This window comes from Zootoca vivipara, chromosome 2, assembly GCF_963506605.1.
Source record: "Zootoca vivipara chromosome 2, rZooViv1.1, whole genome shotgun sequence".
In the NCBI taxonomy this organism is placed as follows: Eukaryota; Metazoa; Chordata; class Lepidosauria; order Squamata; family Lacertidae; genus Zootoca; species Zootoca vivipara.
The window spans coordinates 102,376,591-102,396,093 of record NC_083277.1 but is presented as its reverse complement, the minus strand read 5'-3'; the positions used below and the strand labels follow the sequence as shown (position 1 = coordinate 102,396,093).

General features: G+C 44.1%; 2 protein-coding genes across 2 annotated transcripts in view; one reads left to right on the top strand and one right to left on the bottom strand.

Annotated features, from left to right (window-relative positions):
• RGS9 (regulator of G protein signaling 9) overlaps positions 1–6,260 on the bottom strand; it is a 74,804-nt gene extending 68,544 nt beyond the window's left edge. The window contains exon 1 of the mRNA XM_060271975.1: positions 6,077–6,260. Within this exon, the coding sequence (XP_060127958.1) occupies positions 6,077–6,139 (63 nt within the window). The 5' untranslated portion in view covers positions 6,140–6,260. The remainder of the gene's footprint in view (positions 1–6,076) is intronic.
• A 4,528-nt stretch (positions 6,261–10,788) lies between these two features.
• GNA13 (G protein subunit alpha 13) overlaps positions 10,789–19,503 on the top strand; it is a 30,852-nt gene continuing 22,137 nt past the window's right edge. The window contains exons 1-2 of the mRNA XM_035104036.2: positions 10,789–11,130; positions 17,524–17,750. Of these exons, the coding sequence (XP_034959927.1) occupies positions 10,848–11,130; positions 17,524–17,750 (510 nt within the window). The 5' untranslated portion in view covers positions 10,789–10,847. The remainder of the gene's footprint in view (positions 11,131–17,523; positions 17,751–19,503) is intronic.

The following is a 19,503-nucleotide window of genomic DNA, read 5'->3' as shown; positions in this document are numbered from 1 at the left end:
AGGGCTGTCTTAAGCATCCCTGGCGCCCTGGCGCAGCGGATCCCTCCAGCGCCCCCCCCCCCGCTCAGTTTCCCAGCGCGGCGGGTGGGCGGGCTCAGCGCGCAGCGTGGCTGCTGGGAGCTGCTGCGTGGTGGGCGGGCGCAGATGGCTGCCAGGCGCTGCTGCGTGGCGGGCGGGATCAGCGTGCAGCGTGGCTGCCGGGCGCTGCTGCGTGGCGGGCGGGCTTAGCGCGGCTGCCGAACACGGCTGCACGGTGCCCCCCCCCGGTGGGAGGGCGCCCTGGCGCCCTGCGCCACCCAGCCTGGCCGTAGGGCCGGCCCTGCAAATACGTCTAATTTTTGGACATTAAGACCGCACCTGCACAACACGTGGGTCTGGAGAATTTGTCTCCTGATTTGGAAGTATTCACCTAAAACCCACAATAATTTGGAAATATGTCCCTCTCCTTAAAGAAACTTTATTGTCTATGGGAGGGATAGAAAATTATGTCCGGCAGTTGGAGAAGTTACAGGAAAGTGGTAATACTGCTCACATCTCTTCCATTTTATCAAGAAGGCTCTGGGCACAGCGGAATAAATTGGATTGCCTAGAGCCTGGAGCACAGTCTCCTTTTTTTCAAATATGGAAGGTAAGTCAAGAAGGAACAATAACATTCCCAGTATCTACTGATGCCACCGAAGACTGTTCCATCCTGTTTACCTTTCATTCACTTGAACATAACCCAGAATGCACGTGGCAAGGACCTGGCATGTGGTGGTCACGTCTCAACACTTATCTATTCACACCCAAATAACTGCATCAAAAAGCACTAGTAATACTGTACATCTATGGATCCCACACATGTCCCTAAATGTGTGTTAGGCGCCATTTGTGTTTGCTGCAGGAAACCCTGATGTTTCTTGCAGAAATCAGGTAATGTATATGCAAACAAGTCCTTTTAAAGATTTAAAGAATGGCCAAGTACATACGCGCCCAAGCCTTCAAGTGTCGCAGACCAGATTTTCATGCAAAATACCATTTGCCTAACTTAATTCCCCAGAACAATAGAAGTCAGACACGTTCCATAGAATCTTCAGTAAGAATCAGAATCCTGCTGCAAGTCTCACTGTGTTCAAAACGAAGCGAATCTCCCAAGCCCCTCTATATCTTTGGCCAAAGTAATTTGTCAGGCTGTGCAGGTTCTTAACATATACAAATATATTCCTACTGCTGCCTTATCCCTACTTGCCTCTGTAAAGAGCAAACAGTGTGTTCAGAAAACTCGCATCAGTCGGATGGTGCAGGGCATACTGTTTTTCTAATGAGCAAATAACTCCAGAGGCTTGTCACTTCCCTCTTCCTGCCGAGTGCCCTCTTGTCATTTAAGAAATATAATATATATCAAAGGGAAAAAGGGAGATTGGGTAGGAAGCTTTCATTAGGTGCCGCTGTACTGACTCAGCCACAAACCATGCCTTTTGCTGATGAGGACGCAGCAGGCAACTTTTCCCTCATCTGAGAAAGAAAGTGGCTGCTTATTAAGAGTTCCAATATATTAAAAATTTCTAGCCATGCTGGCAGGCCAACCAATGCCCAGGAGGGCTAGTTTGCATAACAGTCGAGGAAGGAATGGGGAGGAATTCAGTTCAGTTTGCGTTTCAACGCAAGCCTAGCTCATTCGCACTTCCTGAAATAATATACCAAATCAAAACACGACTATCTTTTGAAATTCACACTTCTCCAAATTTTGCGGTGCGGTTCTTTAATCAAATTTAATTCTTTGAAAACATATATGTAAGACGAAAGCACACGTATTAATGGAAATGGTTGAAAGTATCAGGGTCATGGGCGTACCCAGCATGGGGTAGGGGACAGCTGCCCTCCCCTAGAAGCAGGGCAGCTTGAGAGGACAGGCGGGGGGGCTGCCTGCTGTGCTCCGCCTCAGCCTGCTTGGCTGAAGCGAAACGGCAGCGGCAGCGAAGCTGCCTCCGTTGAAAAAAACCTGGACCTGGACCTGGGCTAACTTCAGCCCACACTCTTTCAAGTCACAGCGAGCACAGCACAGAAAGTGCTGCCCCACAATGCTCCGCGGCACCTCATTTGCAAATTTGCACGTCATTGCCGGCTAGCCAATCGGGTGGCTGGGGGGCGTGGCTGGTGTGCCCCCCCTAGCTTTGATCCTGGGTACGCCCATGATCAGGGCGCAATTCAGCTTCCACTGTGGAATCTGCATGTGACAGAACAGAGGAACCTCCAAACTTCCTAGGCTGGCCTCCTTGCGCTGACCTGCGAGACAAACCAAAATTAACAGATCTGTCTGTCCCGAAGATGAGGCTAGCAAGCGGTGGAGCTATCTGGTGCAGCTCTATGACCCCAGCACATATTGCGCAAGTGCATGAGGGAGGCTGTGTGTGTGCCCTCTGATTTGAAGGACCATGGACCAGTACCAACAAGGCCCTGGATCTACTGATGTGCTAAACACTGAATAAGAAACTTGAGGGGAAGCAGCAGGAAACACGGCAGGCATGCCTTGAAATAGGTTTCTGACTGAAAACTTAACTGAAGGAATAAGGGTACTATATACTTAACAGTCTTAATATTGTGGTCATGGGCAGGCAGCAAAAACATGAGTGTTGCCGTACCTTAGTACCTCCCAGATGTGTAGTGGTCTAAACCACTGAGCCTCTTGGGCATGCTAATTGGAAGGTCGGCGGTTCGAATCCCCGCGACGGGGTGAGCTCCCGTTGTTCGGTCCCAGCTCCTGCCAACCTAGCAGTTTGAAAGCACACCAGATAAATAGGTACTGCTCTGGCGGGAAGGTAAACAGCATTTCCGTGCACTCTGGCAGCCATCATGGTGTCCCGTTGCGCCAGAAGTCGTTTAGTCATGCTGGCCACATGACCCGGAAAGCTGTCTGTGGACAAACACCAGCTCCCTCGGCCTGAAAGCAAGATGAGCACCGCAGCCCCATAGTCACCTTTGACTGGACTTAACTTTCCAGGGGTTCTTTACCTTTACCCTACCTCTCAGACATTCAGCTTGGTGTGTCAAAAGATGTCCCAAGTCTTTCCTTACCTGCTTTTACTGCTCTCTCAGTATCTTTATGTTACATAGGGTTGCCGTATTTCAAAAAGTGAAAATCCAGACACACACAAAATGAAGTTTTTAACCTATTTTTTAGGGAAATTGCCAAAAAAACCACAACACTTCCGATATGGGCTAACATATACCCAGATTTTCCCAGACGTTTTAACCACTTTCAGATAATTCTGCCTGGATGCCATTTTTGAAGGACAAATCCTGGCTATGTCCGAGTAATTCTGAACACATAACAGCCCTATGTTACATTGTGTCACCTTGTTCCAGGTTTGCCGGGTGCCCTATATAATGTATTATATAATAAGGCTCACACAATATCCCTCCCCCACTGAGCTTTCGGCATCTTCCTCTTGTTATTGAGATATCAATCTACAAATCCTGTCAAACCATCCCTTTTTGACTCTCTTCTTAAGAGGAGCGCATGACTGGTTTGGGACAGTCATTTGCAGCTGCAATCTTCTGATGCCCACTTACCTGAGAGTAAGCCCCAATGAACTGACCGAGGCTGCCTTATTCTGAGTAGACAAAGGTTGGCAACACCACTGCAGTATAATTTAACCTTTTGCAGATGGTTCTCAGTACCATCAAGGTACTGACTAGGCCCAGACCTGCTTAACTTCAGCAGAGTGGTGGCCACAGGTGTCTTGAGTTTTAGACCAAATTCTCAGGTATGAAGTGCACAGCAGCATCACGCAAAAGGCTCCGTTCTCCTCAAAGCTTCCCACGGGCATCAATGGGGATGCTTTTTAAATTTTGGAAACAAGTAACGGAAGACAATAGACTTGGGTTGTTGCAGTAAAGCTCAAAAGGGAGAGGGCTGAGCCCTGCAACTTCTTTTTAAAAATTAGAGGAAGGCAAGATGAAGACACAAATATAAGGACATGATCACTACCATCCCATCTTTACTACCTGTGGGCATTTTTTTTTATAAACTGGATCCAGTTTCATCTTGTGCTTTATTACAAGTGAACAATATAAAGATAATTTATCATGATCTGCGGCAATAAATAAATAAATCTCCATGTGTGTTTTGGTTTAAGTACAGGCATATTCTGGTAGAGACCACAAGGGTCATCTATTCCAACCCCCTGATATGCGGGAATACTTTGCCCAACATTGGACTCTCATGCTCTACCGACTGAGCTACGCCAGCTGTCTTAATATAAGGAAAATGTAATTCCTAAACTGATCTTTTTTGTTCCTTCCGAGTTGATCTCCTTGCCTTCAGTGGAATTTGCAAGCATATAAATCAAAACAGAACATGGCCCAATTGCTCTTTTAAATAAATCTTGACAGGCTCTAGGAACAAACAGTTCGAAAGGAAAACATTGTGGTATCCCGCTTTGAGCATGAAAAGTACAAGTGCTGGTGATGTATGACAAATATTGTGACACAAAATAAATTCACACTCCCTCTCATCTCTCTTCTTTTTTGCTTGTAATCCTGTCGCTGCCTCCTATGTTTGATACTCAGCTAAAACAGCTTAGAGGTGAATGTGTTCCTATGTTGTGCTATAGTGTGTGCGCACACAATCTCACACACACACACACACACACACACACACCAGAAATGGGCAGCTGTCCGTATCACTGGGAAGTCAACTAATTCTATTCAGCAGGATAAGCCACAGACAAGAAAGGCAGGAACGTTCAGGGGAGAAAAGCTGGGCTAATACCTTGCCTGCTTAAACTCTTTTCACATATTGGTGCTAATAAAATGCTTTTATATAGATGCTTTGGGGGAAAGAAAGAGGTAGTTAATCCCAAGCATAGTTATTTGTCAACATGCTGTTGTCTGTAAGGCTTAAACTATTATAAAGGCATATATACACCCACTTTAAAGTAGATTATGAACAGGCAGAGAAAACAGCTTGCAGCGTCTTTTGAGGGGGCGGAAAGACACCATCAATATGTCAAGTATATTTACTCAAATCAATGGCTTAGGCAGCAGTCTGAACCCCCCCTTACCTGGGAGTAAGCCCCAGTGAATTCAATAGGACTTACTTCTGGGCAGAAATGGTTAGGATTGTACTGTCATTTACCTCCGAAAAAGGTTGATGGAAAAAAGGTGGGTTTTTCTCATCCTTTCTTCTGCATGTTTATGAGTGAGGTAAATGAATGCAAATGAGGTTGGCTCCCTTCTCCAAAATCAAATAATGGATAATGGATTATGTGATGTGGACCTGTTAGCTGCTTAGAGTTGTTGGGTTTTTTTTTCTTAAAATATTAAGCAGTCATAAATTATCTAAATAAATAGGATTCCAAATCTATGTGAAAGGCTGGGAGTACAACACCAGGGAGTCGTAGATCATCTAGATTAATAACCACAGCATAAAAACATCTGGGTCTACATGGGGTTAGGACGGAACTGCAGCAATGAATAAAGCTGGGAGGGGGACGTGAAATTAACCGGGTTACAGTTCAGTGCTGAATTAGGGCTGCAAACCCCATGGGTGATGGGCTTTTATCCCTCAAAATTAAAATATGAATGGCCATCAAAGCAAAAAAAACCAAACCCCTCCATGCAAGAAATTGTAGCCTTACGAATGAGGTAAAATAACAAGAACTATTTACTTATATAAAAAATAATTATATATCCAAAATTCTTAGAGCTGCTCAGCTTTATTTCAAGCAGCTACTGCTGCGCCCACGCACAAACAAACTGTGTGTAACAGGTTGCTTTCATAAAACAAGGGTATTTGCCTTTACAGTATTTGCTCTGTAGCAAAAGGACTGGGGGAAACAGCAAGCAAAGATTCTTTTTAAAATACTCCGCTAATGGAACCATAGGCTCCTTGGAAAATAATTAATTCTGAAAACTGTAAGAGATGGCACACCTTATCCGGATAACATGCCTATTGTTTGCATGCAAAAATCTTCGTGATATACAATCCTGGTCAGAGGGCAGGTGTTTCCCAGATGTGTTCGGGGTTCCTGCACTAGCCAGTTCCATCTATTTATCTGGTAGCTACTAGACTCTTAAAATAATAGTAAGTTACCTTTTTCAAGAATGCCATTCTTGGCCTGTAACGCTGCCCTTGATCTATGCGTCTGATGGTCATCGTGGTCTACTTAGCCAAGCCGAAAGCTACAAAAAGAAGAGGAAGGAGGAAAAAAACCCAGGCCTAACCAATTGCAGGGGAGCCGGTCCTCTTGTGGCTGATTTCAGGCAAACTGCATTACTCGAACTCCCCAGCCTAGAGAATAAAGCCAGCGGTGGAATCGGGCACTGTCCCGCCATAGCCAATCAGCAAGGAGCACCGAGGTCTTATTTGCATGCGTCTTTGGAGTCTTTCCAAGCTGCCAGCATTAGGGGGAGCCCACTCATCTATTTACAATACTAACGGGATAAGAAACGGAAGGAGAATTCGGATCGGAAACTAATCTGAATCGTTTACGAGATTAGAAATTGTTAGCAGGTTGCACGTCTCAGCAAAGGAACAAAATTGGAACAGATGCCCCCCCCCTTTTCTTTCTTCTTAAGGATGAGTCGATGTGTTGAAAAATATGGAAAAACAGGACTTGTTCCAATCTCAAAGGCTGCTTTATCTGGAAACGCTGGATTTATTTAGATCCCCACCTGCAGGTAACGTTATAAACCTGTAAAGCAGCCAGTTGCACTGAGAAAAATACAGGATGCATATTTTCCACATTCCACTGATGTGGAGCTTCTCTGGGCTGTGGTCCAGATCCAGGGCACAAATATTCAGAATCCGGACTGAGGGGGTCTCCATAGCTCATGACCTCACCTGATGATGCTCCCTGTTTGGCTGTTGTAAGCTTCAGAAAGATGCTAAGGCTTGGACATATCTCCCATGGGGAGGAAAACCCAGATAGGCAGAAGCTACTGAAAATGCCTTTGTATGCAGCCTTGCCATATTAAACACAAGAGGGTTGCTTGGAGTCAAAGCTTCAGCCCATTACCACCTGCTGTTCTTGCCCCCCCCCCAAATAACCAGTATTTGATCAGTGCTCCAATGAACAGAGAAAGTGTCAATGTCAGATGTGCCGTCATCGTGAGCCTACTGTTTGTTCCTGTTGAAAATGTACAATTTCTCCTTCATACCATCAACGTTGGCTGGCTTCCAAACAACCACAACTAGTTCCGCAGACCAAAGTTAGCTTTGGGCTTGCGTTTCTAAAACAACAGCTCTCCACATAATGTATGACAATTCAGTTTTTTGAATTGAGGGGACCTTTCAAAGGCAGATTGTAATATGGCAATTAGGTCTTCTGTTCATCATCATCATCATCATTGTAATATTTCCCTGGGAATTCCCCAGTCCTGAGCCATACTGAAAGTTGCTCTTTAAGGATCCTAGCCAGCATATGAGTGTTAAACGCAACTGCCATATTGCTTTGAGTTGCTTCATAGGCCACAATTTGTAAATGGAAAATAATAATGATCGGCCAGCCCTAGGCTCTGTGGTTTAACCCACAGCGCCACCCACGTATTCATAAGATACATGCCCTTTTATCCTGAGTTGCAAGTATATACATGCATGGTGATTGGGGGTGGGGAGTTGTAAACAGTGAGGTCAGAAAATGAAATGAAATGCAGAAAGGTGCATGGATACATTACATTATAAACAGCAGCTATTAGCACAGAAGGCAGAGGGCCTTCTCGGTGGTGGCGCCTGCCCTGTGGAACACTCTCCCAACAGATGTCAAAGAGGAAACAACTACCAGACTTTTAGAAGACATCTGAAGGCAGCCCTGTTCAGGGAGGCTTTTAATGTTTAATAGATTACTGTGTTTTATTTTTCTGTTGGAAGCCGCCCAGAGTGACTGGGGGGGACCCAGCCAGATGGGTGGAGTATAAATAATATATTATTATTATTATTATTATTATTATTATTATTATTATTATTATTATTATTGCACATAAGCAAACAGTTGTGTGAATAACATTGACATTAACAAGCCAATTAACACATGTAGTGTGATGAAAATCCATTGTGCTCATTCAGTACACAAATGATAGCACTGAGCCTCTTGAAGTCTCTTGAAGTCTTGAGATCTGAGCAGTTTCACTTTGCAATCTCCCTTTGAAGTTCCTCCCTTCAAGGACGACCACCTTTAGTCACTGGTAGGGTATCCTGGGAGTCTGAAATGTTTCCCCCCCTGGTTTTTCAACATTTGCGCCTTAAGTAGGGCGCTGCTGGCAAGTATTGCAATATATCACACTGGAAGATGTGCAAGTGAATGAACCTCCAGTGTTGAGGGTGACACACACTAGGTCTTGTTATAGTAGACATTGGGTCAGAGTTGGCTACGAAACCTGATTCCTGTGTTCATTTCCGCTACATGTCTTGTTGTTACTAGTTAGTAAAGGTAAAGGGACCCCTGACCATTAGGTCCAGTTGCGGACGACTCTGGGGTTGCGGGGCTCATCTCGCTTTACTAGCTGACGGAGCCAACGTACAGCTTCCGGGTCATGTGGCCAGCATGACTAAGCTGCTTCTGGCAAACCAGAGCAGCACACGGAAACGCCGTTTACCTTCCCGACGGAGCGGTACCTTTTTATCTACTTGCACTTTTGATGTGCTTTCGAACTGCTAGGTTGGCAGGAGCAGGGACCGAGCAACGGGAGCTCACCCTGTCGCGGGGATTCGAACCACCAACCTTCTGATCGGCAAGCCCTAGGCTCTGTGATTTTAACCCACAGTGCCACCTGCATCCCGTTACTAGTTAGTAGCTACAGTATTTTAGCTTGTGGAATTGCCTGTGAGCAGGTGTAGGATTTCACCCAAAGCCTGTGCCATTGTCCAGGATAGACTGTATATCATTGCTCTTGAGGGATTTTAACTGGGAACTGAGGTGACAAAAAATGTGGCCTGTCATTTTCTTTTCTAGGCAGTGCTGTAGTTATAGGGGGGTAGCTGGGATTTTTTGCTCCGGTTAAAGCCTCCAGAGGGGCACCATTGAGGCTCCCAGCCTGCATGTGTTTGTACGCAAATGCACATGGGGTGTGTGCCAAACTGGGTCTTTGACCTGGGTGAAATAAAGCTTAGAGTTGCCTCTGCTTCTAGATAATAGATGTGGGTAAGTATAAAGTGGCAGACTTTGGAACCAGGCAGAGGACCTTCTCGGTAGTGGGGCTCTCCCTGTGGAAGACCCTCGCTTCAGATGTCAAGGAGATAAAGAACTACATAACTTTTAGAATACATCTGAAGGCCATCCTGTATCAGGAAGTTTTTAATGTCTGATGTTTTACTATGTTTTTATATATGCTGTAAGCTGCTCAGAGTGGCTAGGGAAACCCAGTCAGATGGGTGGGGTATAAATAATAGAATCATTATCATTATTATTGCTATGATGGCATTCTCTGGAAGATTGTCAATATATTTTAGTTTTCTCCAAAAAAATATTAATGAGAATATAACTTGGAAGTACTGATGGAATATGATCCGGCATATGGAGTCTATATAACCAGATATGCCAACTGAGATGGCTCTGAAGTCCTAAATTATGGGGCACCTGGGGTTACTTGGTTTGTGCATTTTGGATAGCAGATACAAGATGCCAAGTCCAGGATTTAGAGGTGTGTCTTTGCAATTTCCCAGGACACACTATAACTGATTTAACGGAACTTCAAAGGCAGACTGCAACCAGAAACTGCTGGATTTCAGTTCATCCAGAAGTTCAGTACTATCATTTGTGGATTGAATTGGCACCATCGATTCTTATCAAACATATAGTATCTGTGTCTTCAATGAAACTGTGAATGGCCACTGTTAATAATGTAATTATCACAGTCTGAGCTTTTCTGTCTTTCCTTTCCTCCCTACCTCACAGTTTATGTTTTAAATTGTGTTTGCTGATTGTCCCATTTATTGTTGTTGTTGTTGTTGTATATATAAAGAAATGTGCTTCCCTTATGGCATCCAGATGTGGCTGCTTCATAAAAATCACATTAGAGATCTTGGGATAAGCAGTGCTTACAAGTGGGGCAGATCCCCACCATACATTTAAAGCACAAGCAATGCGCATACAGTATAAAGAATATTACTTTATCCTCGGAACTGTAGTTTAAGGCTAATAGAAACTGTATCTCTGAGGAGAAAACAATGGTCTCATGTGTTTCCCACTGAAGAATTGCAGCCAAACGCAAACAGAGTACAGTAGGCTCAACCTGTTGGGGAGATCTCCTTCCTTTCTTCTGTGTTGGAATGCTTAATTTTTAACAGGACAGGTGAAGATGCCCCCAGCCTGCTTCGAAGCAACATTCGAGAACCAGGAATTGTCAAAATCATTCTACAATTTCTACTTTCAGTTAAGTATTTTTATTTAATTACTTGATTTTGGGGGGAGGGAGTGCAGCTCCTCCCTGCTCGCCCCTGGCGAGGAACGCACTCTGCACATGCTCTGAGCACTTTTCTCACTATACTTTACGCGCCTCGGCTACCGTGAAAGGAAACAGATACGAGCAAAAGACAGCACGGGTGATTCTGCATCGCAGAAGAGAAATCACGTGACCAAAAAAAAAAGCGCGGGGGAGTTTTCAGGGAGTACACGGCACGGCCACGTGACGGAGGACGGCGGGAGCGTCGGCGGACGGAAAGCGAGAAGTCAGCCGCGTGACGACAGGGAGGCTGCTAATTGGGGAGCTTGCCACGTGACGACCTCGGAGCGGCGCCTCGCGTCACGTGGCCCGCCCTTGGAGTGGGCTGGGGGGCGGGACCCGGCCTGCCCGTCCCCGGGAGCTACGCAGGCGCAGAGCGGCGCAGGGCCGCGGCGGCCGCTCCCTGGCTGGCAGTGCTCGCTAAGATGGCGGATTTCCTGCCATCGCGGTCCCCGCTGTCGGGCTGCTTCCCGGGCTGCCTGCTCAACAGCACCGAGGCGGAACAGCAGCGAAAGTCCAAAGAGATCGACAAGTGCCTGTACCGCGAGAAGACCTACGTCAAGCGGCTCGTCAAGATCCTGCTGCTGGGCGCGGGCGAGAGCGGCAAGAGCACCTTCCTCAAGCAGATGCGCATCATCCACGGCCAGGACTGGGACCGGGCCGCTCGAGAGGAGTTCCGCGCCACCATCTACAGCAACGTCATCAAGGGTGAGGGTGGAGGGGGGGTCTCTCTCTTGCGCGCGCCCCCGTCCGTCCCCCTCCCCAAACTTTGCGGCCACCGGAAAGAGGGAGGGGGAAGCAGAAGAGGCGCCCCCCCGATATCCGTTGAGGTGGGGGAGGGGGAGCCAGCAAAACAACAAAAGTATGGGGGGAGAGAAAAGAACCGCAACGTTTGCAGCGAGATACCCTTTAGCAGCTGCTGCTGAAAGACGGAAGCCCTGAGAGAGAAGAGAAAGAGGGTGGGAAAGGTCCGTGGAGGCGAAGTCGCTGGAGCATTGAGGGTGTACGTGGGGAAAAGAAGACACGCGTGTGAGGGTTGCGGCTAGAGAGGGAGACTGGCCAGAACGAACGTTTCACTTATTGCCCCGTTTGTTTGTTTGTTTTGCCCTTGGGATTCCCCAGCCGCCCTCGCTGCAGCTTTCCTGCTTTCACTTTTTCAGTACACGTGTCATCGGTTTTGGAAGGTCCTTGGGCATGGAAAGGTCGTGTGTGTCGCCCGACTAGGCTGGGCTGTGACGAGTTGGGGATTTTCGAACGGGGCCTTTACAGTATAAGGAACCTGACAGCTGCCTTGTGCCGTGTGAGAACAGAGGTCTTTCTACGGCACTGACTCCGAGGATTGAGAACCTGGGACGCTTTGCAGGCGAAGCATGTTCTCTACCACTGAGCTAGTGGTGGTGGACATGTCGTGGATACGACACAACTCGAAGAAACGTGATCAGAGCATGATGAAGAAGGGACAGAAGGGAGGGAGTAAGGCAGAGTTGGGGGCCGAGAGAGTCTGGGTGGCAACGCTGGCTTGCGATCTTTTATTTTGAATCTTGAATTGGAAGCATGCTGTTTAGTCAGTAGTACATTGGCTGAAAGATGCGAGTGCTCTTTTTATGTTGGAGGAGTGGTTGGGGTCCTGGCATGTATGTGGAATTAATAGTGTGGTGATCAGGTTGGCCTTGTGCTGATCCTGTAGTGCAGTGGTCCTTAACCTTGGGCCTCCAGATGTTTTTGGCCTACAACTCCCATGACCCCTAGCTAACAGGACCAGTGGTCAGGGATGATGGGAATTGTAGTCTCAAAACATCTGGAGGCCCAAGGTTGAGGACCACTGCTGTAGTGCACTCGTTGGCCATCAATTGGCAGGTTGGAACCCACTTCACAACCTGATCCAAAGTGGGGTGCAGCAGAAGTACTGCCACCATGCATATAGGTGATGAAAGATTAAGAATGGGTACCCAGATGCATGTTGGGGTTAAAAGTGAGTCCTGAGTCTGAAAAGGTTGAAGATACCTGTTGTAATGGGCCAGTAGTTGTAGCAAATATATATTGTGTTATGGGTATATTGTGATATGAAGCTGTGACTGGGTATGTAGAGAGAAGAAAATAGACAGAGCACAATAGGAATTGCAATTGCAAGATTAATGAGGGGCTTCAGAGAAAAGTTTCCAGAAGTCAGTTACCTGAGTGTTCAGAAGAATTGTGGACCTAAAAACGTGAAAGTGGATTATAAGTGTGAGTAGTCATGTGTGTGTTTATAGTCACTCAAGATTAGAGAGCCAAATGTTTCAAGGCCTGCTGTAGATGTCTGCTGCAGGAGGTGAATGGTCCATAACAGAACCATGTGGAACGGCGTACAAATCCTGCCTGTGGAGTTTATTTTTAAAGAATATTCTTGAGATTTATCAAACAGGAGTTCATATAAGCTTGTTATCATGCTGTTCAGTTGTGTCTGTAGTTTTTTGCATGTGTAATTTGCTGGATGTGAAATTGGGAATGTGAAGGGTAAGCGAGGAGAGTTCTTAGTGGTTATACAGTGAGGAGAGAAGGGTAGGTATGGTACAAGGGAATTTTTTCTAGCTTTCACAAAGTGATGAACAGTTGTGGAAATATGTCCAAAACTTGTCCTAGAATGGATATATCTGTACCGTTGCTTACTGTCATTCTAATGCTGTCTTGTGACATGGAAGTGAGTAGTATAGGAACAAATTATTTTTGCATGTCAGTTGGCTTGTGTGCTTCCTCTCCCTGCCCCCTCCTGGCTTACAAAATATTTGGGTTTGGCTCAAGCTACAACTGGTGACAATTTGGTACAGTCTAAGATTCCAGCTTTAACCTGTTCAGTCTCGTTTTCAACTTCCTAACAGTTTCTCTTTTTATGCACAATGAGAGGAGTTGGTGTGTACAAATCTCTGAGTAAAAAAGCCCAGAATTAGAGATGTAAGATTACTGGGAATTTTGAAGTTATAGAAGGGAGGAAGGTTTTTTTTTCCAGTGTTTCCTCTGAATGCCCTTCTTCAGAAATTTTTGGATTTATTTATTTTTAAATACAATACTTGTACATTACATATGCTTTACATATCAAAAGGCATGTTGTTATTTTAGGAACATTAGATGCATTATGTATAACCTGATTTACCATAGAATTATCACGTCTGGTATGTTAAAAATAACGTTTGTTCAGGCAAATGGAATTTAAAGTTTTCGTTAAAAAATGGAGCTGCAAGCTGCAAACTGTAAGGAACCTAGCATTTATTTGGTTTTGCCAGTAAATGAGCACGCAAAAACAATAACTAGAAACCATCAACATTATAGTAAAACATGATTATTCAGGAAATTATGATGTCGTCTTCTTCAGTCCTCCACAATATAAAACAGACATAAAAAGAGCCAAGAGAAAGATGGGAGGAGGAACAAAACTCAGTGAACACTACAGTGCAGTACATGAAATTTGAACAGCCTCCTTTTCTGTGGTATCGCTTTCTGTTTCTTCATATTATTATGGACCTCTAAAAGCTGAAGGTTTCCCCAGATTGAAATAAGCTTCTGTCCTTTCACAAAAGCAGTTTATTTCTTGATTTGGTGTTTCAAACATAGACCAGTTTCTTTCACATGTTGGAGCAGATGGAGGAATCTGAAGTATGTAAGAAGCAAGAGGAGTCAGAGACTTTGTTGTGCAGAGACCTTGCCATCATTCTGCAGGCGGGATACGTTTGGCACAATCCCACTCTGTATCCCTTGGCCAAATGTGTGAAGATGTTCTGAAGGCTGCAGCATTTGAAAGCACCTTTCCAACAACAAGCCTTAAGTGTGCTGTTTGTTTTGTAATTTGATCGTATTCAGAAGCAGTACTATTATCACTTATGACTTTGAACCTTGGATCCAACAGCAACGTGAATTAGATGACAACAAATAATGTTGCTATGTGCTTGCTCCCACTCCCAGTCCTTTGAGGCCTAGACGAGAGGACAGAAATGGGATCAACAAATATGCCAGCAAGAAGAAGACCACAAGCAAAGATGGCATTGAATGCTTCTTCCTTCTCATGTGACGGTGACAATCCCCTCCAAGGGGCCGAAATGCATCTCGCTCTTGCACCTGAGCGTTGTACTCTCAGTTGACAGCTCAGGACTTGTTCTCACTGTGCAGGAATTGTAATGATTTGATACTGTACGTACATAGTCTCACATAAAAATCTTCCTGTTGCATAGTTTTAGAAATCATTTGGCAGGGGATGGGGGGGAATATATGAGCACTTTGTCCTAAATCGTTTGTTTGTCATTCTAAATGAAAATATTTCTCAATCCTTTTTTCTTTTCTTTTTTGCGGGGGAGAAACAACTATTTTTCAGACGACCATCTCCCTCCCCCCCTTGAATTTTTCCATTTCCCCCACAGGCCCTCACATCTCCATTCAGAACATATGTTTGCAAAAATAAGGCATTAATGCTGAACGTTAATCCCATCTCAAGTATCTACCCAAAAAGTGTATACATTTCAAATATTTGAAGATAACTCTCTGGAAAGATGTGTACAGGAGGTTGTACTATAAGACAGCTTACAAGCTTCATGTATGCAGGAGCTGCTTATATCTGTATGTAGGGAAAAGTTGTTCTCCGATTCTCCGGTTTTTGAAGTGTCTAGAATCTGTTCAAAAATCATAAGATGGGGCTCTTGGCTTCTGAGCCTTGTCTATGGTGGTGCTTAATTTATACACAAGCACAAGAATGGGGAGTTATCTGTAGTGTAAGCATAATCTTGTCATGCTGAGACTTTCTGTGCCAAGAAAATATGCCTTCCGGGCTGTCGTGCTCTCTTAAATTCCTACACAGGTTAATATATGCCTTCTTCACATGTGCCATCAGGATGTGTATGTCTCTCGTACCTGATCTAAATGTTAGCTGCCTCGGGCTTTTTCCACCCAGTTGTTAAACCAAATCACCTAAGATTGAAGGAATTTTACATGGCTGGGCTTCTTGGGAATCAAACAGTGGTGGCACTTTGAGAAAGTTATGCAGATGTATTACACAGCTATAGATTGCTGTTCCATTAATTGAAGGCTCTTCACTTAGTGGAGACTTTCTTGAGTGAAAAGGGGAAGGAGGGGTTTTTTGGGGCTCCCTTTTCCCTAGAGCCCCCATTCTGCAGCACCTCCCACGCTGTTCCAAAGGGGTAGGGGGAGGTGTTTGAGGGCTCCAGAAGGAAAGGGAAACTGATGAAAATTGCCTTTCCCTGTTTTATGGAAGCCTCTGATGGATGAAAGACCCTTCTGTTGAGCCAAGGGATACAGTTGGATACAAGCCTATGTTTACAAAAGAGAGATTATATTGTTCTATCGTCATGACTATCTGCAGTAAAATGGTCCCTCTTTTTTCTTTATAGGCATCAACAATCCCAAATGAAAAGATCTCAACTAATAGCCACAATTCTAACTGTTTTGGCATTTAAAACTAAAATTCTCCAATGCTTCTTACTTTGAAAGTAAGAGAGTCTGTGAAAGAGAGACTGAATACATTTCACCAACTATTTTCCAGGATCATGATAACTCATACTAGATAATCATTATCTTACTGAAAATACTTAATAGTGTTTTAGAAACTACAAATATATTTTTAACATTGACACCAAAGTAGTGTGTTCTGGTCTTATACATGTCTTTTCCCCTTTTCATAAAATAACAGTACTTTTTAGTATTCAAATAGCACAGTAGAGTGTTCAAAGTGCCTTGGTGCATATATTATGTTTACAGCATATATGTTAGTGTTAAGTGTCTTGAGGCTGAAAAAGAGTACCTACCTAAAGTTACATAGCAACTTCATGGCAGGTAAATTTTAAACCCACAACTTGTTCATGACTGAATCTCTTAGCCCCTCCATTACACCAGTGTTTTCATTTTATCAGTCAAATGTAACAGCTTGTACACATTCTGTTTTTTACCTTCTATTTTAAGGATAGCATTTTCTTCACATTTTCAAGATGGGCTGGACTGCACTGAAGTCTGTAGGACTTATTTCCCGATAGGTGATAAATCGTCCCAAACGATTATCATTGAAGTCCATATTGTGATAGCAGTTTCAAAATTTTTGACCTGGCAATATATTGCAAATCATGGTGTGTGGGCGCTATGCAAAAAGCACAATGTGGGTAAAACTGTGAAGCTAGCCAGTGCCTCTGCATAGCTCCATCCATATTTCTGACGTTATACTGTTTATTAGTATATCATGATGTTTACCTGGTGATATATCACAAGATTGAAAACCAGGTCTCACTCAACCCTATTTCACGATATGTTAGAATTAAGGTGTTAGGCCAGTTTTGCAATAGCATCCCAAGTTAATACCATGTCTATAGTTCATTATTTGAAAAGAAAATTTGAAGACATGCTTTGTCAAAGCTGATAACCTCCCTATTTCTGATTACCACTTTGGACTGCTGTTACGTGTCCTATTCCAGCAGCTGCCTTAGGCATACAGTGGAACCTCGGTTTATGAACACCTCGGTTTACGAATTTTCAGTTTATGAACGCCGTGGACCCATCTGGAACGGATTAATTCACTTTCCATTACTTTCAATGGGAAAGTTCACTTCAGTTTATGAACGCTTCAGTTTATGAACAGACTTCCGGAACCAATTACACCCATGCTTCGGGTTAAGTACGCTTCAGGTTGAGTACTCCGCGGACCCGTCTGGAACGGATTAATCCACTTTCCATTACTTTCAGTGGGAAACTTCACTTCAGTTTATGAACGCTTCAGTTTAAGTACTCCGTGGACAGTCTGGAACAGATTAATCCACTTTCCATTACTTTCAATGGGAAAGTTCGCTTCAGTTTATGAACGCTTCAGTTTATGAACAGACTTCTGTAACCAATTGTGTTCATAAACCGAGGTACTACTGTATATGAAATAGCTATTATCCAGGCCCAAAATTGCACAGGATCTGGTTATATAGAAAGCAGTTGGGGCTACTACAGACATTTTTCCATCCATTACTTGTAATTAGATAAGGTCTCTCTATGTGTGTCACTCATTGCTTTTTGAGAGAAGCTGTTTATTGGGCCTAAAATAAATACCACTAGGAAAATAACAAAGTGCTTTCAATTTTGTTGAAGGTGTAAGAGTCCTTGTGGATGCTCGAGAGAAGCTTCATATTCCTTGGGGAAATCCTTCTAACCAAAGAAATGGTGATGTGCTGATGGCCTTTGATACCCGCTCAGGAGTGGTGGCGCACGGAATGGTGGAGACCCAAGTTTTTTTGCAGTTCCTTCCAGCAATAAGAAGCTTGTGGGCAGATAGTGGCATCCAGCATGCCTATGACAGACGCAGAGAATTTCAACTGGTAAGAAGCACATCTGATACTTGTTGTTCCTGTTGAGATTGCATATTGTGAAATGTTTTCAGGTGAAATAATGGTGTCCTTTCTGAGCCATTGTAAAAGTTACCATTAGCCATGATCAAAATACTCTGAAGATGTATTGCCTAGTCTCAAATTGATTATTGAGAATCATTACACAGAACTTAATATCCACAAGACCCACCATAATTGTAGCAGAGCCTGAAATTTGAACCTGGCCTTGAGAGTATATAAGAATGATTTCCTGCTCTTAATGTACTTCAGATAAACTAAAAATACAAAAGGGGGGGAGGTATTACAAGCTACTTGTGCACCACATATGTCTGGTTAAAATCAGGTGTAGGTTCTGAAAGAAGTTTAGGGATGATGATAAACACAGTCAGGGGTAATGATGTGGGAATATTTTGTTTCTATAGGAGCAAGGCACAAATAACTAGAGCATGCTGTTATTTTGCATGGGAAATAGGACATTAGTGCCAGAACATTGGTCTGTATAGCTAAGTGTTATCTACACTAACTGGCAGCAGCTGTTTCAGACAGGATTCTTTTCCTTTCGTACCTGGAGATGCAAGGTATCAAACATTCAGCATACAGAATAGTTGCTCTACCACTGAGCTATGGCTCCTCTTATTCCCAATCACTTAACTCTTTGCTCATAAGAATCCTAGGATGCTAAACACGAGCATATGAACTGCCAGTGTTAGAAATTAGCCAGAAAGTACCAGGCATATTTTGCTATTGGTGCGCGTCAAATTACGACCACATGGAGATTTCTGGATGCCAGGTTGGCGACTGACATCTCCATCTGGCTTGCCTCTCCAGCTTTCTTAAGGAGAGCTTATTTATTGCATTTATATCCCACCTTCTTCTCTGAGGAGTACATGGTTCACTCCCTCTCCTCAGTTAATCCCTACAAAGACCCTACAGAAGCTGTGCCTGGCCCAAGGTCACCCAGTGAGCTTCATGACTGAGTGGGGATTTGAATCCTGGGCTCCCAGGTCCTAGTCAGACACTCTCTAACAACTACAGCAAACTGGCTTCTAGAGTACTTCTGATATGGGACAACTATATAAATTAAGTAGGTAAATAAATATGGGGGAAAGCAAGATGTTACTTAAGGAAGGATCTGAAAATTTTCCTTGTTGTTTGGAGGTGGGGGGAAACATCAAATAAGGCAAAGCTGGCTAGAACACTGTACAGAAGGCTTCCTTATGTCTACATTTCATTGCATTCCCAGTTGTGTTCCCAGTTTTCAAAACCACAGTTTATCCTTCTCACCTCATGCACTAATATTCAGGTAGCGACATCCTATTATATAAACCATTGTTTGCATTAAATTGTCTGTCTATGTGCTTCTGGTTTACAATTCCGGTGCGTCTCGCTGGTTTGGATGTTGGGCCAATTTTGTTTTGCTACAGATCAAGGAAATGAGGCAATGTAGCATATGAGAGAGAGTGAATATGCAAGCCTTAGGGTCATTCCAGGCTTGTTCATTTACTATGTCTAAATCAAACTATAATTTGCTGGTTCAGACGTAACGGGAAACTAAGGTTTGTAGAAACAGTAAGTAAGATCATCTTACTATGCAAGAGAAATGGGGGAAGGTAGAAGTGTGTGAGCCCAAGACTTGCTCGTGTAGAGTTACCCTATGGTTTGGCATTATATGTGAAACCAAGCTGTTGTTGCCCATACTTCTCAATCTCCATATTATGAAAGGAAGAACTGTGACAAAAATTTA